This window comes from Colobus angolensis, unplaced genomic scaffold (genome assembly GCF_000951035.1).
Source record: "Colobus angolensis palliatus isolate OR3802 unplaced genomic scaffold, Cang.pa_1.0 Scaffold48, whole genome shotgun sequence".
Taxonomy (NCBI): Eukaryota; Metazoa; Chordata; class Mammalia; order Primates; family Cercopithecidae; genus Colobus; species Colobus angolensis.
Window position 1 is genome coordinate 11,114,303 of NW_012118265.1, and position 27,772 is coordinate 11,142,074.

Here is a 27,772-nt window from a genome sequence, read left to right on the forward strand (position 1 = left end):
TGTTTGTATTTCTGTGGGGTCAATAGTAATATCCCCTTGTTGTTTCTGGTTATGTTTATTTGGAGCTTCTCTATTACCTTCTTTATTAGTCTAGCTAGCAGTCTAGCTAGCTCCTGGATTTGTTGATCTTTTACGTTTTTTGTGTGTCTTAATCTCCTCCAGTTCAGCTCTGATTTTGGTTATTTCTTGCCTTCTGCTAGCTTTGGAGTTGGTTTCCTCTTGGTTCTCTTGGTTCTCTTAGTTACACTGCTAGGTTGTTAAATTGAGATTTTTCTAACTTTTTGATTTGCGCTTTTTAATGGGGTTATTTGTTTCTTGCTTGTTGAATTGCTTAAGTTCCGTATAGATTCTGGATATTAGACCTTTCTCAGATGCATAGTTTGCAAAAATTTTCTCCCATTCCGTAGGTTGTCTGTTTACTTTGTTGATCATTTCTTCTTCTGTCTTTTTATAGCTTGAGGTCTTGCATTTAAGTCTTTAATCCATTTTGAGTTAATTTTTGCATATGGTGATAGTTGTCAAGTTTTAGTCCTCTGCATATAGATAGCCAGTTATCCTAGCACCATTTGTTGAATAGGGATTCCTTCCCCCATTGATTATTTTTGTTGAATTTGTCAAAGATCAGATGGCTCTAGGTGTGCAGCTTTATTTCTGGGTTCTCTATTCTATTCTACTGAAAAACCATCTATTTTACTGCAAACATGGCAACTCACTTTCGCACTGCTCTGGGGCCTCTCTACCAAGGTGCAACACTAAGGAGAAAGGCTGGTTAGTGTCCTTTCTCATCCTGCCACTGGCTGCCACATTGAATTACTGGGCTCAGGACTTGGTAGTTCCTGAAGCTTCAGGTGGTTCAGCATTAAGGCTGCCATCACTGGCAGGGTAGGATGGAGTTCCCAGGAGTGGAGTCCATTCCTGGGACCTGCACGGCAGTGGCCTTAGGGTCTGCTGGGCTCACATGGTGGAAGAGGACAGCACCGCACCATGCTATGCCAGGAAGCATGGACAGAATAGCAGTATGGGCTTGGGGATTGGTCTGGATACCTTGGGAAGACAGCACACATAGGACACCCTTGGGGACCCTAAGAATTATTTGGACTGTGAGCACTTTACAGAGGGTTGATGATCAACCTTATCATGTGGTGGGTTAATGGCGGTAAACTGTGGGCTGAGATACTCATGGACCTCATGCATCTTTATTAATGAGAACTGGGGACATTTGGATGCACATCAATTAATATCATATATTGTTCTCTGACTCCAAATTCAAAAACATGTTTTTTGATTGATCTGACACCAAAGAAAATAAAAGAAGACAAGGAGAATATTTTGTGTGAACTAATTTGAGCTTCTCATTCATTCAAATGTTATAACAATTAACAGAGGTGGACTACTTGGCTTTTTATGCTAGCATCTATGCTTGTTATCATTCCCAAATCACGTTCACATTTAAGAAGTCATTACACATTTTCTGATGTATTTTATCTAAAAAAAGACATTTCTTGCTTTTGGAACCAAATGAAGACAGGTTTTTCATATCCCACTGAGTGACAAGTTCCACTCAGTACACAGAGATAAGATCTTCACAGTTGGTAGTTGAACAGGTGACCAGAAGCATGGAAAATGTAGTTCTTCAAACTGAGAAACACAGGAAGAAAGCTTACAATTCTTTTACTGAGTCTAAGTAATTCATCTGCCTTGGGAAGGGACACAGACAGCCAGATTAAGTAACCTTTTGCATGTTCACAAGTCAACTAGCAGCAAAACAGAGAAATTAACTTGTTTCTAATACTCTAGGTCTTGCTTCCCACAAACCACAAATGCTTCATGAAAATACTTTTAAATGTCTCCTAAAACATGTCCCCAAGCTCAACTTTTGCACCATACCTTGGAGTATGCTCTTTACTATAACTTCCGTGTGATCAGCCAGGAGATCTGCCTTGGTAATTGCAGCCAGAGACAGGTAGTTAGACATATTCCTGCACAGTTCCTTGTTGCCTCTGTGGAGGAATTTCACTGCAATGGGGATGGCTAATGCCATCACTGGGGGTCGGTTGTAATTCTGAGGAAATATAAGAAAGCCACAAATAATAAGTGACTCATTATTCATTTATTCATTCATTCATTCATTCATTCATTCAAAAAATATTTATTGGATGAAGCTCCCAGAGTACAGCTGTGAAAACACAGGCCTTGCCCTGTTTATATTGTATTTGGGAATTCTGGGAACTCTTGGTTTTGTTTAAGAGACCTAAAGACAAACAGGCAGTTAACAGCATAAGCTGATGACAGCCGAGATGGGCAAAAGGCAGGGTGCTAAGACAGCAGTGAAGGAGCACTCAATTCAGTCTTGGGGAATGTCAAGAAAGACTTCCTGGAGGAGGTAATGTCTTAGTTGGGACCTCATGGATGAATAAAAGATGGCTGGGTGCTGGCAAGGCAGGGAGTAGATAGAAAGAAGGAAGAGTAGGTGTGCAGAGACCGAGGTGAGGGAGTACCTGATGGCATTGGGGAGTTGTAAATAGCTCAGGATGGCTGGAATGTGGTATTTGTGAGGAAACTGGAGTGGGAGGTGAGGGGAGAGACGGGGCAGGTAAACAGGGGCATAATTATGAAAGGCCCGGCATACCAGGCTGAGAAGTTTGGAATTGATCTTTAGGGTAATTGGGGGCCACTGATGACAGGAATCACTTGTCAAATTTACACTTGAGAAAAAAACCTAAGGAATGTTGAACAAGTTGCTTTTTGACTATATCTATCTTAAAAATTAAAGTTTCAGCTAATCAGATTCAGAGGAAAAAAAATAAATGAATGTAAGATTAAAACCTAAAGGTATTCTGGATCCCAAAATAATTCTCTTCTTGATTTACTTTGTGACTGAATATAAATATCCTTAAATATAAAGTAGTCCTATTAGCATTTAGTTACCAAATTAAGGAATAATATTTAGAAAATACAAATTGTTTTCTTTTTTTTTTTTTTACCACATAACGCTTTGGTCAACAAATTGTTTTCTTAAAAATGAATGGTACATATTCACTGCCCCTGGCCATCAACCCCACCTCTCAGACTAACTGTAGAAAAAAAAAACTGTGTGGTGCAGTGTGTTTGGGAGAAATAGTCCTGGACTCCTACTCTTGCATTATTTGATGAGAGACAACGTTCTGTGTTGCTTAACCCATTGTTATATTTAGATCTTTGTTTTGTAACTGAGCTTGTATCCTGATTAATACAATGCAACGCCAAGACCACTTTCATTCTTTAACTTTCCCTGTGACTTAAAGAGAAAATTATATTCTTAGAATGAAATGTAGAATTCTGCCTTTATACATTCAAATCCTACAATAAGGACAAAAGAAAGGACATGAGATAAAAACTGTCATTGATACATACAACTCCTGAGCAATAGAAATGGGGCAGTTGGGTCAATGAGATATTTACATGGGGGAAAACATATCTCCACCCCTATATCTGCCGTAACTAAAATCAATTTCAGATAGATTGCAGATCTAAAGGTGAAAAATAAAACAAGACAGAGAAGACAACCCAGGAGAACATCTTGATGGCCTCAGAATAGACAAATACTTCTTTAAACTAACTCAAAAATTAACAATAAAAAAGTCATAAAGTGGATAAAATCAAGAACTTCTAGTCATTAAGAGATACAATTTAAAAAGTAAAAAGATAATCCAAAGAATGAAAGAAGATATCTATAATATGTTCTGGGTACTAGTAAACCTTTGGATAAATGTGTGTGTGTGTGTGTGTGTGTGTATGTAATATTATATATAATATGTTATAAATATAAAAGTATTATTTATATATATATAAAATATATATATACACACACACTCTTCCAATCCACAAGAAAAAGAAGACAGGTAATCAAATAGAAAAATAAGCAGGACTTAAACAGATACTTTACAAAATAAAGCCCCAAAACATGAAAATATGTTCAATTTCATTAATTTTTAATTTTGGTCTGGGTTCTGATTACAGGGTTGTATTTGGAGAGAATTCATCAAGATATGATATGACCTCTTTTCATACCACAAAAGCACATTATGCAATTTCAGATTTCTGCTATTCTTTTAAATAGATTCACAAGTTAGTATGAATACAGGATTGCAGATTGTACACATGCATTATATAAACAACCCTTGTCTTAGGGTTCTATGAAGGACAATGACACACAGTGGTGGAGTCAATGCAGCCAAGAGTATAATAATGGTGGTGACAGTGTCAGGAAGATGACTTGTCTATTCACACTGAGTATGGGAATCAGGTAAAATAAATATTATGGGATTCGTGAGGCAGTCAAATGTATGTTCCTTAAAGAGCTCATGAGTTTTGGGAGTGATAACATTCATATCTCGATATCCAGTCCATAAATCTTTCCTGAAGTCACAGAAAATATCATTCTATGATTTTTCACCGATCTCCATATCATCAGCCTTTTACACTCCTGCCCAATATACATTTATCTTTCTTCTGGAGACTCTACCCTAATTCCACTCTGTGAAACTGTCCAGGTGCTTCTAATGAAGGCATCTCTACCTTCGGTCTTAAAGATGATCAAGTGACTCAGACACTGACCAATGAGAGAATCACATTTCCCAGGTTTGAGGATGGACAAGTTACCAAATTATAATTAAGGAGCCATGAAATGGCTCTGTGAAAGAGATTCTCTCTCCCACTGTATTTAAAGTATTGAGAAGGGAGGATCAAAAGTAGTTGCCATCATCTTGTGACCTCAGTAGGAGACAAACTGTATGAGACTCAAGAAAACATGGTTCTATCTGAGAGACCAGATCCTGGTAATAAGGCATTTGAGCCCAATTCCTTAGGCTGTGCCTGAGGCCAGTTATATTCCTAAAGTTTTCTAAATGAGCCAATTAAATCTCTTGCACTTAAGCGTTCCTGCCTCCCCAGTCACTAGAAACAAAAATGGAACTGATAGATCTTTAATCCATTCCTGCAGTTCCATCTATTTTCCAGACTCGGGGTCAATCTGACCACTGGGCAGAGAAAACAGGTATTCCATAACCTAACCTGATACCCCACTATTAAGTCAGTTGTGTTGAAAACTCTGATGCTATTCTTTGGCGATAAATCATGTGTCTATATAGCAGTTCCTCTCAGTAGGCCTCTGTCCTACCCATCCTAGAGTTCTTAACATCACGGAAGTTATCAGAACCATAGCCCATAGCCAGTATCCTCTGATGACTTTCCTGAATGCCTCTGTCTAGATTGTCTTCCCTCCCAGTGAATTTAATTTGGCCTGATCTGACTGGGTCATTACTGATACGATGAGCTTTGAGACCTCTCTGAGAGGCTGGCTGCTCCCTTCCCCAGGGGTTAGTCTTCAGCTTTAGAAGTCAGGGCATGTGCTTGGTTGGAATACAAAAAATTGTTTGGATCCACTAAGGCTAACTAACACCAAAGGATTTCCAAAAGGCTAGTACATAACCAGGCATGCCAGTGTACTCAACCCCAGTGAGAGGCTTTCATAGGTCAGACCTAGGGTATCCCTTTCACATTTGCAGGATACCTAGGAGACAGATTAGAAACTAGAATGTTCACTCATGGGCACAAAATGAGATCAGAGCAGAGAGAGATCCTGAGAGATATTTCAAGTAGACCATGGTGAAACCTGATTAAAAGAAGACTCCTGCCCCATAACTGAATCTCTTTCTCTGGTCATTGGAAGTTTCCTTTCATCAGATTCAGTATTTTTCCTAGTGGTGCTGGACAAACATGCCAAAATAATGACACAACATTGAGCATCCTCTTTTTGTTAACATACTGATCAAACATCTGGTGTTTAGAAAAGCTAATTGATTTGGTCATTTTTTCTCAATTATATTCTGTCCCTGCTCCCTTGACTTACATCCAAAAAAGTTACTTATTAGAGCATTGAGTATTCCTCAAACATCTCAGTCTCACCTATGCAATTTCTTGGGTTGCTCCTATAGGCAGCCAATCTCTTCCTTGCATGTAGGTTTTTGCTAGTTCAACTTTTAGATGACACATCCTTGTCCCTATCATCCTTGTCCCAGCTTTGAGGGTTGAACACAATGACACAATTATTCTCAAAACTTTCCAACCAAGAACTCCATGCCTAAGTTTATTTTATCTACTCTGGGTCTTTCACCAAGAACAACTTGCAGATAGAGAGACACATATCTTCCATCAGAGGAATGCGTCTTTAAGCACGTGTACTTGTAACTTGCTGAGACACCAAAATTGTCAATTTTTTTTTTGAGTGCATTAACTGGGAAGTGTTCCTTACTTTCTATGAACACAGACAGAAACAGTGAAAGATCAATGGATATCAGTATTCCCAGTAACTGATGTTATATAAACCTTGGGGTGAGTTAGCACTCACCAGTAATAATGAAAAACAGGTGATCTCAACCAATTTGATCATATTCTTTTTTACAATTCTAGATGTTCTAGAGAAAATTAGTGGCCAGCCATTCAAGTCTCTGAAGTGGTTTCAAGTAAAGTATATAAAATCCCCCCAAAATATGTCTTTTTTTTTTAATTAACACACTCATGTTTTTTTCCTAGCACAGCATCTGGAAATCTTTCATATGACAAAAAAGTGAAACAAGCAAAGAGCAAATAGTTCACACAAACACCAAGAAACTGCTACAAAAGGCTCTGAATCACTAGACAGTGTCTAGACAGTTTCTGGTGTATCAAGAAGCCCTGGGCAAAGGGCTGGGGGGCCAAGATGAGCCTGGACAAACAAGGGTTCCATGGACCTAACAGGTACCAAACAACATCCAGTGGCTGAGCTTTACTTTCAAGGGCAGCAAAAGGAGTTGGTAAAGCAGGAGATCTCAAGCCCACGAAATTATTTCCTCTCTAGAATTATTTGGGTCACAGAAATGCTAATGGCATGCATGCAGAGAAAGCCCTATGATTACAGTTTTACAAACAAATGACTTTAACAGCAGCTGATAATGCCAGAGCCTATGACAGACCTTGCTTCTCAGTGCAGATGTGAGCATGTTGGATGAATATCATCTTACAGTTTGGTGCTGAGGGAACAAATTCAGTGAAGTGCAGCATAGAAATAGACTTTCTTGTGGGGACAATTATATCTAGCTGTAGAGGTTAAACAAGAGAGCTTTGTTCTATGGATGCCAAGAATTATATTTCTAAACTAGATTAGCACCAATTTGAACTTTGGTGGAAATCGTCCCTTTGAAAATGCACTTTGGGAATGTTTCCCAGTGTTTTAAAATTGAGAAGAATAAAGCTAAGTAGGAAAGATATCTATCTGAGGCAATAGCAACTAAAAAGCTCTTTGGCTCTTAGGCCTTGAATTCAAGTAGGAACCATAACAATTGATTAAGCTCAAGAAATATTAAACCTCATTTATTAAAATAGGGTTCCTTGATTATTCATCAAGCATTATCAATCAAAGCTAAACCAATTTTGGATTTATGTATAAAATGGTTCATTCTTCCCAGCATAGCTATATGTAAAATCTAATTGGCACACAAGCCTAAGTTTTCCCAGCGTATTTTCTGGCAGATAACAGGGAGCAAGTCTCAGGAACCTGGGAGTGTACATCCCAGTCTCCTCCCATTTCATGCCACTATCTGGGCAGTAGGTACTGAAGCCTACTCTGGAGAGAAATGTAGCTGATACGAAAGCCAGAGGGTAGCCATGTCTCCTTAGTCCCTTCACTCAACCATTCAGCAAATATTATTTGAGCACCTACTATATGCCAGGCACTATTCTATGTGCTGGGATTACTTTAGTGAATAAAAGAGCTTATAATTTGGGGAAAGGAGAGACAGGATATTTAAAAAGTGGCTATAACACATAATTAAATCAATAGCTTGTTAGAAAGCATCGAGTGTTATTTTAGTCACCCAAATAATGATAGTGTTGGTCTCCTAGATAGTGATAATGATGATGATACCAACTCCCTATATTCTAAGTATTTTGTCTATTATTTAAAGTCTATTAATTTACTTTTCACAGCAAACTCATGAGGCAGCTTCTCTTAATATTTGTATTTTACATATGAGGCAATTAAGGCCCAGAAAGATTAATTTTCCCAAGACCACACTACAGGTACAGAGTGGAGCTGGGATTGCCTCCTGAATAAACTGCTAGATTGGCATAACCAGTCCCATCTCTAAGAGTTGTGAAGGAAATGCTCTCCACTGTCTGAGGCACTTCACATGCAACACCAGCAAGGGCAGAGTTTAAACCTTCACATTGCATTGACTGGGGAAGAAGGACTGAGAAGACTGTGCAGCATCAAGGAGAAGGAACAGCAAGTCCTTCTATAAAGAGGGAAAAGTAGACACTTTCTGATTTTCCAGCAGCAGATCTGGAGATTATTTCTATTACCCCTCTTACCCTGCTTTGGTTATTTCCCTCTTCATGTAGTCATCAACAGTGGTAGCAGAGATGCAGGGAAGATGAAATGTGGAGCTGATTAAATACATGGCAATGGCTCTGCTAAGTGATTTGGCTGGGGAAGAGGCTGTGACTACAGTAGAGTGAAGATAAAGCCAGGCATTGGCTGCCAGGCTTCATGATGGTTGACCTGTCAATTCTCTAGAATTTCATTCTAGAACAGCAGCTATGTCAATCATTATAATGTCCTTGAGGTACATTTTAATTTTAATCAAGTTTGTCAACTTTGTTTTTATCCTAGAATGTAATACACATTGTATGGGTACATTGTTTTTCAGGATTTTTCTAGGAGCAAAAAAAAGTAGGGGTGGGGATGGCCAATTCCATGTAGATATCTGGTCAGAGGGTTACAGGAAACTGTTAACTCTAGGTAAGCTGTGCTTTGAATTAGGTACTTCCATATAGTGGCTAGAGCACAGATAGAGATTGCTTTTGTAATAAAAGATCCTCTTCACGTGTACCTACCACCGCCAATGAGAAGTACTAAACTCCAACAGTTTGATGTCTTGAATGGAACCAGCTGGATGCTCATTTTCATTGCCGTGCAAGCCTGGATTAATTTGCTAGCTACAAACCACTATTTCTATTGAGTACTTACTATGTAGCAATTGTACTATATAAACACTGTATATGCAGTATCATTTTTAACCTTCATAACCGTCTGGAGCAGGAGGTATTGTTATCCCAACTTTAGAGATGGCAGAACAGAAATTGAGAGAGAGAAAATACCTTGCTAATCTTTCCTCTTAATAAGACCACGATCCAAATGACATGGAAGCCTCAAGCTCTAAAGCTCTTTGCTATTCTATTCTTAGAGTCTCCTGAGGGAGTCAGAATTTCTGACTGGGAGATGACATGGAAGGTGACCTGATTCAATTCTCTATTTTACACATAAGTTGAGAGACTTGTCTAAGGACACAAGATGTGTAGAAACATATGGCCCGAAGCCTAAAAACAAATTCACAAGTGTACACCCCATATATGTAGTGATTTTGTATTGAGGAAAGAGTAGAAGGTGAGTTCTGGAATTTTAAAAGTTATTTTAAGGTAAATGTGGCAAGTTCACAAATTTGAGGACCAAGAAAAGAAGTATAATTACCAACTAAAAGAGGAAAAAGAATGGTCGCCTGAAGTAGGTTTGAGGGTAGACTGACAAGAGGAAATCTGGGGGACAAAAAGACAAGTGTGTGTGTTTGTGTACACATTTAGCTTAAAATGACAGTGAAGTGGCCAGAAAAAAGAAATCAAATGAAATGGCCAAGGGTTCAGGAAGAAGAAATGACTGGGCCTCTGCCTGATCAGATAGTAAGACCAAGACCCTGGGTTGCTTATCTGGAGAGATGGGATGGATGAAGAGGGAATCACTCATTTTTGTTGTTTGTTTTCCTTCCATTTTGTGTAAAGTTAAAAATGCTGAGTGTCTAACTTTTGAAAGTTGGTCTATTGTTTCATTTTACTGAAAAAAAAATAGAAGACAATGAGTCATTTGGATTTCTACACATTCCCCACAGGAACCTAAATTACAAGTAATACCAAAATCATCCTTTCAATGTTTACTGCAAGCCAAAAACTTCCCTTTAAAATCTGATGAGAGCTAAACATAAATGCTATGACCACAGCTTTGCCTTTGTTTCCTGGGGCTGCCTTTCTGGGACCCCTAGGGGTGGGCAGGACAAGATGCTGAACTTTGCTGAAAGCAAGTTTGCCTTTAGGCCTTCATGTTTTCCATTTTAGTGGCTTCTGCCTCCTTCTGAGGGCCTACCATGAACACCCCATCCCTACACTGGCCCTACATACCAGACTTACCCACTTCTCTGCCTGACTTGTCCCTCTTAACCAAGGAGCCTACTAGTCTTCAGTCCTTTTCTCTTTCACTTCCCAAAATATCAGCTCTTGACCTCAGAACGCTACTCTCAACAATCTTACAAGCTCATTTATACTAAGTCTTGTTCATCAGTGAGTTGAGCATTTCAATTTCTCAAAAGCTTTTAATTCCCTACACCATATCCCATCCCCTTTAAGTAGGAGACATAACGCTTTACGTAGAATAAAACATCCCATCTAACATAAATGTTAGAATTATGGGCATTTTGGAAAGGTAGCATGCTTACAATTCTCTGATCTTGGTCTTATTTCACAAATCTGTACTTTTGCACAAGCTGTTTTCCTATGTAGACTGTCTTCTCACTCTAATTAGCCTATTTAATGAAATTCCTGCTAACTGCTCATAAGCCTTCCTAACACGATCTCCACCCAGAAAACTTTCTCTAATTATTCTAAAACTGCATTAACACAGAAGCCACTGACCATGGGATGCTCTTGAGCATCTGAAGTGTGACTAGTCCATTTAGTGAGGCACTAAAATGCACATCAGATATGTAAGAATTGTGTAAAAAAATGATGAATCACAAGGTCAGGAGTTCAAGGCCAGCCTGGCCAATATGGTGAAACCCTTTCTCTACTAAAAATATACAAAAATTAGCCAGGCATGGTAGCAGGCACCTGTAGTCCCAGCTACTGGGGAGGCTGAGGCAGGAGAATCACTTGAACCCGGGAGGCGGAGGTTGCAGTGAGCTGAGATCATCACGCCACTGCACTCCAGCCTGGGCGACACAGTGAGACTCCATCTCAAAATAATAATAATAATAATAAAATAAATAAATAAATTTTAAAAATTGTTATATTGATCGCATGTTGAAATGACACTATTTTGGATACAATGGATTGAGGAAATATATTATCAAAATCAATTTCATTTTTATTTTTACTTAAGTGGCTACTATAATTTTTTCTTTTTAATTTTTTAATTGAGACAAAATATACATATATAATTTACCATCTTTAAAATTTTTACGTGTACAGTTCAGTGATAATAAATATATTTGCATTCTTTTTCTCCCTCTTCACCACTGCTCCCCCACTTACCCTGGGACAAAAACATTTAAAATTACATCTTTAGCTTCTGTTTGGCTTGTATTAGATTTCTATTGGATAGTGTTGCCCTAAAGACCAACGGTTTTGAACCTGCAGAGGGAGAGGGACAGGATGGTTAAATTGTCTGGATGTCTGTTAAGGTGCATACTGGAGTGAAATAAACTATGTTTCTGATATATATCAATAATATACCGAGATAATCAATGAAGAGCAAACGCATTTGGGTCTTTGGTGTTCTATCAAGGACTATTCATCTTTTGTTAATCTTGCTGCAATCCTCATTTTCTCCCCACCTACCCTTAACCCTGGGGATGAAGGAGACACAGTGTGGGTCTTTCTTTCAGTTGATCAATTCCTAGACTGAGCAGACGAGGTATAATATGATCCAATTAATCATTAACAACTGTGGGAAAAAAAGGAAGACGAATAAAGGACGCTCATATCAGCTGCTAAGCATTTTAACATAACCAGAATCTCCTGACCTGTGCTCAGTGGAACACAGGTTCTGAGGGATTTTCATAGTGTTGTGTTGGGAGTGGGGAGGAGAAAGGAGATTCCATGGTGAAATCAGACTGGAAAATGCTGGCCTAAACAAGGTTAACCAGCTTTCTTTATTGCAGTACTTTACAGAAACTTTAATGTGCCATGAAACATTGTGATCACTCAAAAGAGAAAAAACAAATTGTTTCCCAGCTTATTTGATCATAAAATTCTTTCTTGAGAAACACCTATCATCATGTCTGGTTGGTAAATTTGTCACAGACAATGTCATTTAATGTGCACTTCACATGGAGGACCCTGTGGCTTAAGAATTTAAGTGACTTGCCCAACATTGCAGTGTTATACAACTCATTAGTGGCTGAGCCAAAACTCCAAATTCACATTCACACCATAGGAAAGAATTAACTGTGGTCAGAACAGGCAAATACCAACAAGAAAAATTCTCAGTACGCATAGAAATATGTCTAAAACGACTTAGTCACTTTCCCTGCTACATCCCGAGCTCACTGCCCCTCAGTTCATTTTCTGCTTCTACTGTGTTCTCCCTGGATGAAAGGGATCTCCTCTTCTGAATTTTTTAGTACTACCCCTGTGGGTCTTGGCACATATTGCTTTATTCTTAATTTTTTATATGTATACTCTCCAGACAGATTAGAGGCTTGCAGTGGTATCACTTGAATTCCCTATAATGTGTCTTGCATGTAGCAGGAGCTCTATAGAACTTTCTCAGTTTATTAATTACCAGCCCTCCCAGCTGAGCTATTGATGGCTTGTGGTGTCTTTTTACAGTATCTAAATGCTACAGAAACATTGGCTCTTGGTTCAGAGATATCACGGGTTCACCTAGGCTGCCAACTCAGTATCAAATAGCCTGATGTTGAACACTGACATACCTGTAAAATGCAACTCATGATATCAGATGCAATTTTTGCATGAGGAGTGTCTTCATCTTTCCCGAAGGGTCTCAGGTTATGTTCCAAGCAGGAGTCCCAGAGCCCCACAAGGGCCTTTGCATGCTTTTCAATGGATTCAGTCTCTCTGATGGCTGCTGTGATTCTTGTGATACAGATTTCAACTACTGCCTGGTCATTGTTATTGGTTTGGTAATCCTGTTTGGAAAGAAAATCTTCATATTAAATAATACTCTAGAAAGTTATCCTTCAAAGGACAAAATACTAACTCAGTCATTTAGAAAATGGGTGCACCAGGCTGTGTGCCAAGGGGTGAGGGTGTAAAGCCTAATACAGTAAAGGCTTTCTTCCTTGGAGATCCTAATGTTGTGGAAGAGGCAGATACTCAAACATGCTAAAATGGAGCAGGTTCTACCATCACCCTTAGACAGGGATCCCTGAGAATCCACAGGCGCTCAACTATTCATTTGCAAGTGGGTTTAATCTTTAGACTATTTCGGTTTCTAAGTCCATTACAGGGCAGGGGTTACTTTTTACTCTGACATTTCAGCAACTTTTGTGAAATGTTTCAAATTACCCTTCAATTTCCCCTCATTAGTTTTCTCCCTCTTTCTGGACGTGATGGAACACATCATTTCATCTCTCCCTTTTCAACTCAGATAACTACAAAACCCATTTTAGCTTTCCCCAACCAGGTTTTCCTCCATTCCCCTGTTTTAATTCTCCCTCAAATACCTGGTCATCTTTACTGAGAAATAATGGGACCTCCAAAACATCTAAATGTTAAAACAGGCCCATTGCATTAATTTGGAAAATTGGTCTGACTGTGAACTTCACATGGTGGACTTACAAAACTGAAAACATAATAGAGCAGGAAAGTATTTAGAGCCTGACAACATCATGTGAGATTAGAGATGGGAAATGACGGGGTTTTTGGGCACTACACCAAACTCCAGTTTTAACAATTTTCTGTTGCTGTTGCTATAACTAATAGGGCAGTAAACATCTTGTGCATGAAGCTCTCTCTACATTGCAAATTATTTATATACTAGGGCCTTCAGAAGTGAAAATTTCTGAGACAAAGGACAGGAATATTTTTAAGGCTCAAATTCGGTATGCTGAACTATGTTCCAGAAAGGTTTTACAAATTTGAACTCCCTCTAGCTGGGTAATAGCATGGTCTTATTGTACACTTACAAGAACAGAGTATTTATAATATTTCTAATTTGTTAATGAGAAACAGTATCTTATTGCTGTTTTGCTTAGGAATTTCTTTGCCCAAAAGTGAGGTTGAATGGTTCTGTGTTTATGGGCTGTTTGTATTTTCTCCTTTGGGAACTACCCACTGTATCTTATGTATATTTTTCTTTAGGTGACCTCATCTTTTTTTTTTTTAAACCTTCTTTGGTACAATATATTTTTCTATTAAGGATAATAAGTGAAATTTGACATTTGGCTGCAAATATATCTCCATGTTTTATTATTTTTTGGGTTTTTTTGCTGCTATTCAACGACATCCTAAGATTTTAGGTAATTAAATTTGTCAATTTGGGGGGCCTCAATGTTTTTCCTTTTCTAAATCAGAAACTTAAGTTGTTTACATTTTTTTTGAAAAGTAATACATAAACATGGTACAAAAGTTCAAAAGATGCAAAGAAAGGGTTTACAGTGAAAAGTTAATCTCCCTGTCAGTCCTGTTCCTCATCCATCCCAGTCCCCTTCCTCAGTGGGAGCCAGGCTCAGCAAATCCTTATGTTTACACAGAGGCATTCTAAGCACATTCAGATATCATCCACACATTCTCCTTTCTTTCTGTGTGATTCCTGTAACAGATTTTTGTTTAACTTCAGGTTTTCCTTATTCAAAAGTTGAATAAAAATCATCTCTACTTTTTTCCAGATTAAAAAGAACTTCACAAAACACTCAACATTTATTACTCTAGAAATTTATCTTTTAATGATTTCTTAGCTCTTAAATCTATCTGGTATTTATGGAAATAAGTAGAAATGTACATTTTCTTCTAAATAGCTAACATAATCTTCCTGCTACCATTTAGTGAATAATTCATTTCCTAGTAATTGTTTTAAATATATCAGATTCTATTTCAGGGCTGTCTTTTCTGTCTGTCATTTCTCAATTATTTTACAATACTAATTTTGCAACTTTCCCTATGTAAGCTTCAGAAATTTTTTTAAACTTTTATTTTAAGTTCAAGGGTACATGTGCAAGTTTGTTATTTCGGTAAACTCACATCATGGGAGTTTGTTTTACAAGTTATTTTGTCACCCAAGTATTATGCCTAGTACCCATTAGTTATTTTTTCTGATTCTCTCCTTCCTCCCACCATCTATCCTCTGATAGGCCCCAGTGTGTGTTGCTCCCCTCTGTGGGTCTATGTGTTCTTATCATTTAGCTCCCACTTAAAGTGACAACACGCAGTATTTGTTTTTCTGTTCCTGCATTAATTTGCTAAGGATAATAGCCTCCGACTCCATGTTCCTACAAAGAACATGATCTTGTTCTTTTTTATGGTTGTGTAATATTCCATGCGGTATATATACCACATTTTCTTTATCCAGTGTACCATTGATGGGCATTTAGGTTAACTCCATGTCTTTGCTATTGAGCTTCACAAATTTTTAACTGTGTTTCCTAGTGTATTTTGTCTTTTTGTTGTTGTTGTTAACAAAATATTTTTTTCTCATTAGAACTTTTTATTAGTTTTTGCTGATTAAATGAACCTATTGGGTTTTTTTGTTTTGTTTTGTTTTTTAGATGGAGTCTTACTCTGTCACCCAGGCTGGAGTGCAGTGGTACAATCTCGGCTCACTGCAACCTCTGCCTCCGGGATTCAAGCAATTCTCCTGCCTCAGCCTCCCAAGTAGCTGGGACTACAGGAGCGTGCCACCGCGCCCTGCTAATTTTTTGTATTTTCAGTAGAGTCGGGGTTTCACCACATTAGTCAGGATGGTCTCGATCCCGTGACCTCGTGATCTGCCCACCTCAGCCTCCCAAAGTGCTGGGATTACAGGCATGAGCCACCATGTCCTGCTTTTTGTAATTATTTTGTAACTTGCTGTTTAGCTTAACTATAGTTAATTATGATAAATTTTCAATTCATCATCTTGGGTTTTCTAAAAAGATTTTTGTGTTTTATGCAGCCTTTCTGAGATCTATATATTTTATATATCCCTCGGCTTATTATGTTGGCTAGAATCTTCTATGCTAGTTCACATAAAAGTAATTAGAACAAGAATGCTAGCTTAGTTCCTAGTTTTGGTTCTTGATTTTTGGCATAAAATTTTATAGTCAAAACAAACAAAAAAATACAGTAAATGTTTTAAATCATATCCCACTTTCTATTTTCAAAGTTTACATATTTGATTTAATTTCCCTAGTAAGCATTATGCTGGCTTTTTGGGTGAAAGATTTTATAACATTATAATTTACAATATTAAAGAGGTATCAATCTATTGCTATTTTATTGAGTTTATTTTTAAGTAAAGAATAAATTGTGAATTTCATTAAATGCCTTTTTAGCATCTATAGATATATCAAATATTTTTGTCCTTAGATCTATCAATATGATAAATTACAGAAACAAATTTCTCAATATTAGTTAACTTTGCATTCCTGGAATGTGTTGTACTGGATCTTGGGAAATAATCTTTTAATGTACTGCTAAATTCTGTTTTTAATATTTTATTTAAAAATTTTTCGCATCAATATTTGGTCAGGTTTCATACTAATTTTATGCTAATTCCATAAAAAGGTTTTGGAAGATTTAAGCTGTCTATAATCTTACTTATTATTTGACCTTACAGTGGCCCAACAGAAGTGAATTAACATTTCCTGCAACTAACGTGTCTATCTGTTTTTACTGGTATCTCCTAGAGTTTTTCTTTTGTGAATGTTATTGCTATGTAATTTAACATAAAAATATTCTTAATCTTTATAACTCTTGTGAACTGAATTCATTAAAAAAACAAAGTGCCTTTATTTTACGGAATGCTTCTGGCATGAATTTTTTCTTATCTGACTAAAGAACATGATCCCTGTTCCTTTTGGTTTACATTTTCCTCATAATCAGTTGCCTATTTTATTCTTATTTTTAAAATTTCTTTTACAGCCTATATTGTATCAAATGAGTTGTTAACTCTCCTTATATAACTTTCTAGGAAACAATTTCGTAGCATTATTCAATGATTCTTAAGTAAAAAATATGCCTAGTATATAGGGTATACAGAAGTCCTTGATCATCGTCTGGGTCCAAACGATTCTATCATAATCAACAATTTAAGCATAGTGGAGCTACATGTAAACCTCATAGGTCTTCACTTGAGAACAGAGGGCCCTGCCTTAGCAAATGAGTGGGCAAACTGTTTCTCACAATTTTAAGCAAAGAGGATTAGTTTTGACTGAGCATTGATTTTCTATGTCAAAGGATCATTTCCTGTGCTTTATCTGTGAATTTGGCATGGTATGTTAAAAAAAAAAAAGAAATAGCCTATATATTAGGTTTGAATATGTGATATGGTTTTGTGGTAAACATCAAAATGATTTGCTTTAATTTGAACTATTCACATGTGTTTTATGGTCAAGTAAATCATTGTTTAATTTTGCACCTTTTTATTTTAGATTTTCTAATTTTTAATTTTTGTTTTTTTTCAGACAGGTTCTCTCTGCCACCCAGGCTCGAATGCTGTGGTGCCATGGCTCACTGCAGCCTCACCTTCCTGGGCTCAAGGGTTCCTCCTATCCCAGCCTCCTGAGTAGCTGGGATTACAGGTGCATGCCACCATTCCCAGCTAATTTTAAAAAGTTTTTTTTGTTTTTTTTTGTAGAGATGGAGTCTCATTATTTTTCCCTGGCTAGTCTTGAACTCCTAGGCTCAGGTGATCCTCCCCACCTTGGCTTCTCAAAGTGCTAGGATTATAAGTGTGAGCCACCATGTCCAGCCTATTTTTACATTTTCTAAATCATTTTCTAAGTCATTAAATATATGTCTCTTCTTTGCTGGATTTTGCCTGGTGATCTAATCTAAAAGTCTTTTTTAAAAAATAGGTGAGTTTTACCCATTTATATAAAGTGATATGATGGATACATTTGGCCTTAAATATGTCATATTAGCTCATATCATGCTTGAGTTTTTTCTTAACTTTTGAAGTTCAAGTATTTTACTAGGAAGTGGTACATTTTGGATCACACATGAACAAGACCAGAGTGCACAAATAAGCTGTGTGAGCAGGTGACCCGGACCCCTGTGTCATCAACCACTATAGAAATAACATCTTACACTCAGGTGACAATTATAACCACATGAGGGGTTCCCTCATGGCCAGCTGACAGAGGAGGAAAATGTCTCAACTTGGTTTACTGATGGGTTGGCTGGGAACGTGGGTGCAATTCAAAATTTGACTTCTCTTATGTATACACCTACTCAGGGGTGACCCTGAAAGACAAAAGTGAGGGAACATTCTCCCAGCAGTCAGAGTTTCAGCCATGCACCTGATCATCAATTTTATGCGGCAAGAGAAATGACTTGGCTGAATGGCCAAGGGCCTGAAAAAAGAAAGATTGAGAAACTGGAAATAAGGAGCTCTAGGTAAGAAGCATGAATCCACACATGGGATTGGACATAAAGTATAAACATCTTTTATGCTCATGGGAATATTCACTACACAAGAGGCACTAAAACTCAAAGCAGAGGGAATGACTCAGCCAAATGACACCAACCAAGCCTCTGTCATCAGTCACTCCAGTGTGATCCAGTCAGCACATAAATGGAGTAGCCATGGTGAGGGATAGAGGCCAGGCATCACCCAGACTGCCTTGATGTAAGTCTGCCAGCAACAGAAGCCCCTGCTGAGTCCTCAGAATGGCACCATCCCTCAAGGAAACAAATCAATCACTTGGTGGCAAGTTATTTACATTAGACCTTTTCCACCCTGGAAGGGACATCAATCATATTGAGTGAAATTTACATGTAATCCAAGGTTGGGTTTGTTTTTGCCCACAGGGCTTAAGCCTGATTCACTATTTGAGAGATCATAGAGTATTTGGTCTGCTGACATAGGATTCTATATAACACCGCATCAAACTCAATAACCATTTTATAGCAAAGGATGTACAGCAGTAGGCACATGGTCGTGGGACTCACTGGTTCTATCACATACCATAACCTCTTCTGCCCCTACCCCAATACTGCTAGACTGATAAATCAATGGACGAGGCTTGCAAAGAAGCAACTCAACCTTATATCCTGTTGAGGATGAAACACCATCCTCCAAGGGGCAGTACACATACTAAAACAGTGACCACTGCCTGGTACTGTATTCCCTGCAGGTAGCATGAGCCCAACAGCCCAGCCACCTCAGGTTCTTTGTGTCAAGGGACCAGCAGATTAAGAAAGGAGTTGCTAACCTGGCAGGAGTAATTTGCCATGATCATTAGAAGACAGCAAGAGAAGCTAATGCTGGGCCCAAAGAATGGCACCATCCCTCAGGGAAACCAGTTAATCACAGACATGTTAGATCCTCTTACTAACTTTCTTATTATAAATTACCTCAGAACAAGAGATCAATCAGCTTATCAGAGAAGCTGTTTCCACATAGGATAAACTTATTATACAGAGCATACCACTTAGAACAGTGCTGGGGTAGACTATAGTGGAAATGATGACACATTGCCCAAATCCCCCCTCCAGGACCTAGGTACTCATTCTCTCAGCTGTTGGTTTAGAGCCGAGCCTGCCTATAGAAATTTTCTGTGGTCAAAGGTAATGGCCTCATTCAACATTTGGTCCTCCCAGTGGACAACCTGCATCCAATGACTAGTCCTCATGGAAATATGAAGGCCTGGTCCCTTGTCATAGGATGACTCTGAAGGATCATCTCAGTTCCAGAGGTCCCTATGAGATTAGCTGAGGCTGTTTTATTTATTCACAGCTGCATTACAGTGCAAAGTTTTCCTCTGCCCAATCCTGCTTCATCCACTCCCTAACAGGTATTGTTTCTCAGAGCACTCTCCTATAAATGTTCTGCATGGTAATCACCATTTCAGAGTCTGTTTTCCTGGGAACAGAGTTTATATAGATGACACTGAGAAGCATAGCAAACAACGTCCAAATAATAGTTTATTAATAAATGGCAATGAGATTTTTGTCTGAATGAAACAAGCCTCAATAAAAGTGGAAGGTGCAACTCAATAAAAACACATGACAGGCATCTGTGTCTTGGTCATGAACACTAAGATTCAGTTTCCATGCTAAGAGAGTAATGAATTATCAGAGAATTTTGAAAGGGGCCTTTCGAATGAGGCCATTGTGTATAGGATCGTGTCAGTGACGTTGTTGAACATAAGGCAAATATGCTATGATTTCTAACTAGAAAAGTTAAGCAGCTGTCCATAAAGATAAATTACTTCACATTGCTCATAATTTCAGCAAATATAGTAATATATCAGGCATAGATACATCAGTTATGAACTTTGATATTACTGTGAGCCTCTTAAAGCTACGAATTTCTTATTACACAGCACTTTACTACAAAGAGATTTTTCAACTTCAAAAATTTTATATATTCAAATTCTGTATATGGCATGAAGAAAAAATTCTCCAAAATGAGATTTCCTCCAAAAAGGGGGAAAACCTGAATAAACAGTTAACTGCTTCATTTAACAAATATTCAAAAAGACAAAAAAAAAAAATTTAACCTGTTTTAGTGGTATAATCGAGTCATTTAAAGCTTTTTGGCAAAGGATCAGCTGTGCAATTAGGGTTTTTCTGACTTGCATTCCAGAAAATATCCTGTTCTTTTGAAATATATGTGTGTATGTGTTTATGTTTGGGCTGGACATTGGGTCAGTACCTGTGCATATTAAAATGAGCAACTTCTAAGGGCCAGATCTACTTAATGTCAAACCCATCAAGCCAGATTTAGAGAGTCATTCTTACAGTGACCTAGTCATTGTCAATTTTAAAGTAATTTATCCTAAAGTGGTGGGGTGTCAAATTGGAGAAGTAGGACAATGAAAAAGCTACAAATTGTGCTGCTCCAGGCTTGTTTATCAGGATGGTTCACTCTCACTCAGCCACAGACACTACACCTCCACTTCATCATTCATTAACCTTTTAAGTCACTCTTACCTATGCTAAAAGCAGTCTTCAGGGAATAAAAAGGGAGGGAATACCTGAAATAAAGCATTTGGTGGTGGGAAGAATGAATTTGGCATAGGAGTGGAAACTTTAAAGAGAACAATGGAGATGTCCTAAGGCAGAGGATATGATCATTTCTCCCTTCCTTCCTTTAGAGGCAGCATAGCATAGTGGTTAAGAACATGGACTGCCTCAGAATGCCCATGCTAAGGGCTCCACTCTGCTTTTACTAGCTCCACAACTCAGGCAATCACTTATCTCTCTGTGCCTCTCTTTCCTAATTTTTAAAGTTAGAATATTGTTAATATCTGGCCCCTAGGATTGTTGCAAGTATTCAATGAGTTAATACATGGAAAGGATTTACAACAGTGCCTGGTGCACAGTAAGTGCAGATAAATGTTAGCTATTATTTTTATTTCCCTTAAGGATACCATAACCCTAAAAGCCAGCTTTGGGTTTATAACCTACAGTGAGTTACAGATTCTCTTTCTTTTCTTTTCTTTTTCTTCTTTCTTTCTTTCTTTCTTTCTTTCTTTCTTTCTTTCTTTCTTTCTTTCTTTCTTTCTTCTTCTTTTTCTCTTTCTTTCTAATAGATATCTTTATTGCACTTCCAGTGTTCTTCATTTTTTTTTGATGGATAAAAGTGTCTGAATATATTATATTCCTTATCTCTGAAGAATTTCTTTCATTTTTTTGTTGAGTAGGTCTGTTGTCAATGAATTCCTTGTTTTTATTTGTCTGGAAACGTATTTATCTCTCACTTTCTTTTTAAAAATTTTTTATAATTTCAACTTTTATTTTAGATTCAGAGTGTATATGAGCAGGTTTGTTACAAGGGTATATTTTATGACACTGAGGTTTGGGGGCATAAATGATCCCATCACCCAGGTAGTGAGCATAGTATATAATAGGAAATTTTTCATTCCTTACCTCCTTCCCTCCTTCTTTTTCAAGTCCCCAGTGTCTATTGTTCCCATCTTTATGTCTATGTGTACCAAATGCTTGCCTCCCACTTATAAGTGAAAAAAAAAGTGTGGTATTTAGTTTCTGTTTCTGCTTTAGTTCACTTAGGATAAATGGCCTCTAGCTGCATCCATGTTGCTGCAAAGGACATGACTTTGTTCTTTTTTATGGCTGTGTAGTATTCCATGGTGCATATGTATCGTATTTTCTTTATCCAATCCACTGTTGACCACCTAGGTTGATTCCATGTCTTTGCTATTGTGAGTAGTGCTGCAATGAACATAAAAGTGCATATGTCTTTTTGGTAGAATAATTTATTTTCCTTTGAGTATATGCCCAGTAATGGAATTGCTGGTTCAAATGGTAGTTCTGAGTTCTTTGAGAAATCTTCACACTGGTTTCCACAGTGGCTGAACTAATTTACATTCCCACCAACTGGGTATAAACTTTCCCTTTTCTCTGCATCTGCAGCCTCACCAACATCTGCTATTTTTTGACTTTTTAACAAAAGCCATTCTAGCTCGTATGGGATAGTATTTCATTGTGATTTTGATTTGCAGTTCTCTGATAATTGGTAAAGTTGAGCACTTTTTCATGTTTGTTGGCTGCTTGTATGTCTTCTTTTGAAAAGGGTCTGTTCATGTCCTTTGCCCACTTTTTAATGTGACTAATTGTTTTTCGCATGTCAAATTGTTTAAGTTCTTTACTGATTCTGGATATCAGAACTTTGTCAGATGCATAGTTCATGAATATTTTCTCCCATTCTCTAGGTTATCTGTTTACTTTGTTGATAGTTTCTTTTTCTGTGCAGAAAGAAGCTCATAGATTGGAAAAATCAGAATTGTTAAAATGGCCATACTGCCCAAAACAGTCTATAGATTCAACACAATTCCTATCAAATTATCAACATCATTTTTCACAGAATTAGAGAAAACTATTCTAAAATTCATATGGAACCAAAAAAAAAAGCCCGAATAGCCAAATCAATCCTAAGCAAAAAGAACAAAGTTGGAGGCATCACATTACCTGACTTCAAACTATGTTATAAGGCTCTAGTAACTAAAACAGCATGGTACTGCTACAGAAACAGAAGCTCTTTAGCTTAATTAGGTCCCACTTGTCAATTTTTGTTTTTATTGCAATTGCGGTTGAGGACTTAGTCATAAATTCTTTCCCAAGACCAATGTCCAGAATGGTGTTTCCTAGATTATCTTTGAGGATTCTTATAGTTTGAGGTCTTACATTTAAATCTTTAATCCACCTTGAGTTAATCTTTGTATATGGTGATAGGTAGGAATTCAGTTTCATTCTTCTGCATATGGCTAGTCATTTATTCAATAGGGAGTCCTTTCCTCATTGCTCAATTTTGTTGACTCTGTCAAAGATCAGATAGTTGTAGGTGTGTGGCTTTATTTCTTGGTTCTCTATTCTGTTCCATTGGTCTATGTGTCTGTTTTTATACCAACCATGCTGTCTTAGTTACTGTAGCCTTATAGTATAGTTTAAGGTCTGGTAATGTGATGCCTCCAGCTTTTGCTTAGGATTGCTTTGGGTATTTGGACTCTTTTTTGGTTATATATGAATTTTAGAATAGTTTTTTCTAATATTGTGAAAAATGATGTTGGTAGGTTTTTTGTTTGTTTGTTTTAAGACAGAGTCTCGCTCTATCACCCAGGCTGGAGGGCAGTGATGTGATCTCAACTCACTGTAACCTCTGCCTCCCAGTTTCAAGTGATTCTTGTGCCTCAGTCTCCTGAGTAGCTGGAACCACAGGCGTGTGCCACCACACCCAGTTAATTTTTTGTATTTTTAGTAGAGACAGGGTTTCACCATGTTGGCCAGGCTGGTCTCAAACTGGCCTCGAGTGATCCACCTGCCTTGGCCCCCCAAAGTGCTGGAATTACAGATGTGAGTCACTTGCGCCCAGCTGATGTTGATCATTTGTTAGGAATTGTGTTGAATCTATAGATTGCTTTGGGCAGTATGGCTATTTTCATGATACCGATTCTTTCAATTCATGAGCATGGAATATTTTTCCATTTGTTTGTGTCACCTGTGATTTCTTTCAGTAAAGTTTTGTAGTTGTCCCTGCAGAGATCTTTTGGCTCCTTTGTTAGATGCATTCCTAGGTATTTTAGTTTCTTGCAGCTATTGTAAATGGGATTGTGTTCTTGTTTTGGCTCTCATCTTGAATGTTACTAGTGTGTAGAAATGCTAATGCTTGTTGTACATTGAGCTTTGTATCCTAAAACTTCACTGAAGTCGTTTATCAGTTCTAGGACCCTTTTAGTGGTGTCTGCAGTGTTTTATAGGTATAAATTATGATGTCAGGGAAGAGAGATAATTGAATTTCTTCACAAACATTTTCTTGTGTGGTTGATATTTTTATACATTTATTCCACAACTACTTAATAATGTATGGCACAAGGACCACATAGTTATTACCCTCTTATAGTCATATTCTACATTGGCATCCATACTAATAATCCTGTATATTTTTATCTCTCTTTCCACTTTTAAAAGCATACACACATACACACACACACACACTATGTGTATATAATGATATATTATGCCATTTATTCTATCACTTCAAGATTCTCCAAAGGCAAGATGTCACCACCACTAACAACAAGTGAGCTCAGAACTGACAATATTGCTGGGATTCCTAGCAGAAGCAAATATAAACTACTTTGAAGGTACCACACTCAATCCAGACCACTCAGTACTTACACAAATAAAATCTTATTTATGCTGAACTTAAAAATTTAATGTTATGAAACACCCAAGAAAATAAGCCAATATGAGCACATGTCAGCAGATTAAATACAGAGCAAATTAGATATTTTAAAATTTCAGGTAATGAAATTATTGACCTCAAATTATTAAATTATATGTTCAAAATCAGCCAATGTATAAAGAATAATTATTTTTCTTTTTAAAGACCAAGTCACTTTTTTAAAAACCAGAAATTTTGTTTTTTAAAAAGAACCTTCTAGAAAGCAAAACCTCAGTAGATGGATGAAACAGTGGGTGGATAGAGTTGAAAAAAGACTTAATGGATTGGAAGATAGAGCTGAGAAAATAATATATCACATAAAGTTGGAAAATATAATAGATCAAGAAATATGGAAGATAAAATAGGATAGAATACGACAGATATGAGGGCGACGATTTTGTCTTTTTTTTTTTGTACTATTATGTTCTCAATGCCTAGAATATTGCTAGAAGAGAGTATGTACTCAATACATATTTGTTGGATGCACAACTGAGTGAATAAATATGATTTACAAAAGGAAAGATCAGATGTAAAAGTTAATATTTGAGAAAAAGTTTAAGAACTTTACAAAATTGAAAAAAGACATAAAACTCTCAAACTCACAAAACACAATAAGGATTGAGTAGGAATATACAAATAAAACCACATCTGGACATGTAATAGTGAAACCATAGAACACCAAAGGCACAGGGAAAATATTAAATAGAGAGAAAAGTAGATTGAGTAAAAAGAAATGGCAATTAAACTGACAACACATTTCATAACAGCAATAATAGAAACTACTGAGAAATGAAATGGCTGCCAATCTAGAAATGCACATTCTGGTAATTATTCAAAATTAAGGGCAAAAATAAGGACTTTTTAAGAAAAACAAATATTTAGAGAGTTTATCATTAACACACCTTCACTGAAGGGCTTTCTTTTCCCCAAATATGGGGTCTTGCTATGTTGCCCAGGTTGAAGTACAGTGGCTACTCAGAGATGCAATTATAGCATGCTGTAGCCTCAAAGTCCTGTCTCAAATGGTCCTCTTACTTCAGCATGCTGAGTAACTGGGACTACAGGGACATGCCACTGCACTTGCTAAAGATACTTTTAAAGTGTATACTTCAGAAAACGAGAACTTGGGTTCTGGAAAACAAACAAAAAAGAAAGTCAATAAAAAAATAAAGGTGAAAAAAGAAACAGGGAAATATTAGGCATTTTAAGCAAGCATTGACTATATATTTTTTAAAAGCCTCTCATTTAAAAAGAATAGTTTCAAGGGTGTTACACAAGTAAATAAAAGTGCTGGTTAATAACATGTAAGATGGGCATTAAAGTATTCCAAGGTACTTCAAGGAATAGCAGGAGAACAGAGTTCCTAAATAACTTTAGACATAGTTACTGCAATTAATCAAATGTAAGATGGCATCAATGAGAAGATCTATGATTATTTCGTGCATCATAAAGAAAGAGAAGAGACTGCCAGTTAAATTGTGAGGGACATCATGCCTCCAAAACAGTCTTATACAGGATATTAATTGAGCATGCTAGACTCTCATTTCCTTGAAATTTCTTTCATCTATTCTAAGAGAACTGTGCAGTTCTCCTGCCCTCAATTGCATTACTTATTATAGTGTAATAGGTGATCTTTTACCAATATCTCAGTAACAAAAACTATAATCTTGTTTAGGTTCCATATAGTGTCCAGTTATTATTTTGCAAGAAAATGTGGAATTGCTGTCATTCCCCCAGTGATTGGTTAACTAATATAAAACTTATATACCATGATGCTATCTCTGCATGCCTTTCTGCATACGCAATAAGTTTCTGTTTCAGTGCCACATTATAGTCTAGTAGTTTTGAAAACATTTTAAATGGATATTTAACTCAACATTGGTAGGAACAATAAGGTATCCAATTCAGTTAGAATGGTAACAATATGAAGAACAATATGACAAGTTCCTGCACATGGAGGCCATGACAACTATGTATGACTACTGCCTGGCCAACAGCAATTGGAAGATTGTCATCAATTATAAAACACACATTTATTTCGGAGATTTTAATATGGGAAAATGTCTATCTTAGAATTGATGAAATAGCATCAGTATATTTGCTAAAATGTTAAAGACAACTATATTAAAATAATAGAAATAGAATACATAATCTTCAATCCACTAGCCCCAAGAGTGACAGAAAATAAAGTGATAGAAACTCAATCAATTAAAAATTTTCAAAAAAAGATAAAAATAAACATGGTAAAGTCAGAAAATATAACACAAATAAAATGAAATACATCCAAATAGATCGCTTATCATAGTAAGTGAGTTGACTAAATTTACCAATTAAAAGACAGACATTTTCTATTTAGATTATTGAAAAAATCTACTTATATAACATTTACAAATTACATTTAAGTCATAATGACATAGAAAGGTAAAAGGAAAAAGATAGAGAAAAAAATAGATAACTTCTACTCCAAAGAAAACAGGCAAAACTTATTAGGAATAAAAATGCTCAGTATATACTAATGAAAAGAAAAGTTTTCCAAGAAAGAAATAACAATCTCTAACCTCTGCATCATAATAAAAAAGCCCCCACATGAATAAAGGCAAGCTTGACAAAATTACAAGGAGAAATTGGCAAACCCAAAATCATAATGGAAAATGTAAAACATATCTGTTAGTAACTGACAGTCCAAACAAATGCAAACTTACTGAGGATATACAAAATTTGAACAATATCATTAACAAGAGTTCTTTAATCAACATATTTAATATATAATAATATAGATATTAAGATATCCAATAATTAGAGAATACACATTCCTTTCAAGCACATATTAAACATTTAAAGAGGCAGCATAGACCAGGCGTGGTGGCTTATGCCTGTAATCCCAGCACTTTGAGAGACCGAGGAGGATGGATCGTGAGGTCAGGAGTTCAAGACAAGCCTGACCAACATGGTGAAACCCCATCTCTACTGAAAATACCAAAATTAGCCAGGTGTGGTTGTGGGCGCCTGTAATCCCAGCTACCAAGGAGGCTGAGGCAGGAGAATTGCTTGAACCCAGGAGGCGGAGGTTGAGTGCACCAC

The 27,772-nt window shown here is 37.0% G+C and overlaps 1 protein-coding gene across 4 annotated transcripts in view; it reads right to left on the reverse strand.

The window, feature by feature from the left end:
- Positions 1–27,772, reverse strand: part of VEPH1 (ventricular zone expressed PH domain-containing 1) — a 236,175-nt gene that overhangs the window by 190,467 nt on the left and 17,936 nt on the right. For 3 of the 4 annotated variants that reach the window (XM_011959026.1, XM_011959028.1, XM_011959027.1), the window contains 2 exons: positions 12,777–12,992; positions 1,888–2,062 (listed from right to left, as the gene is read on the reverse strand). In XM_011959026.1, coding sequence (XP_011814416.1) covers positions 1,888–2,062; positions 12,777–12,992 — 391 coding nt within the window. Of the gene's footprint in view, positions 1–1,334; positions 2,063–12,776; positions 12,993–27,772 lie in introns of those variants that run through there. The other variant, XM_011959030.1, reaches the window with a different exon arrangement.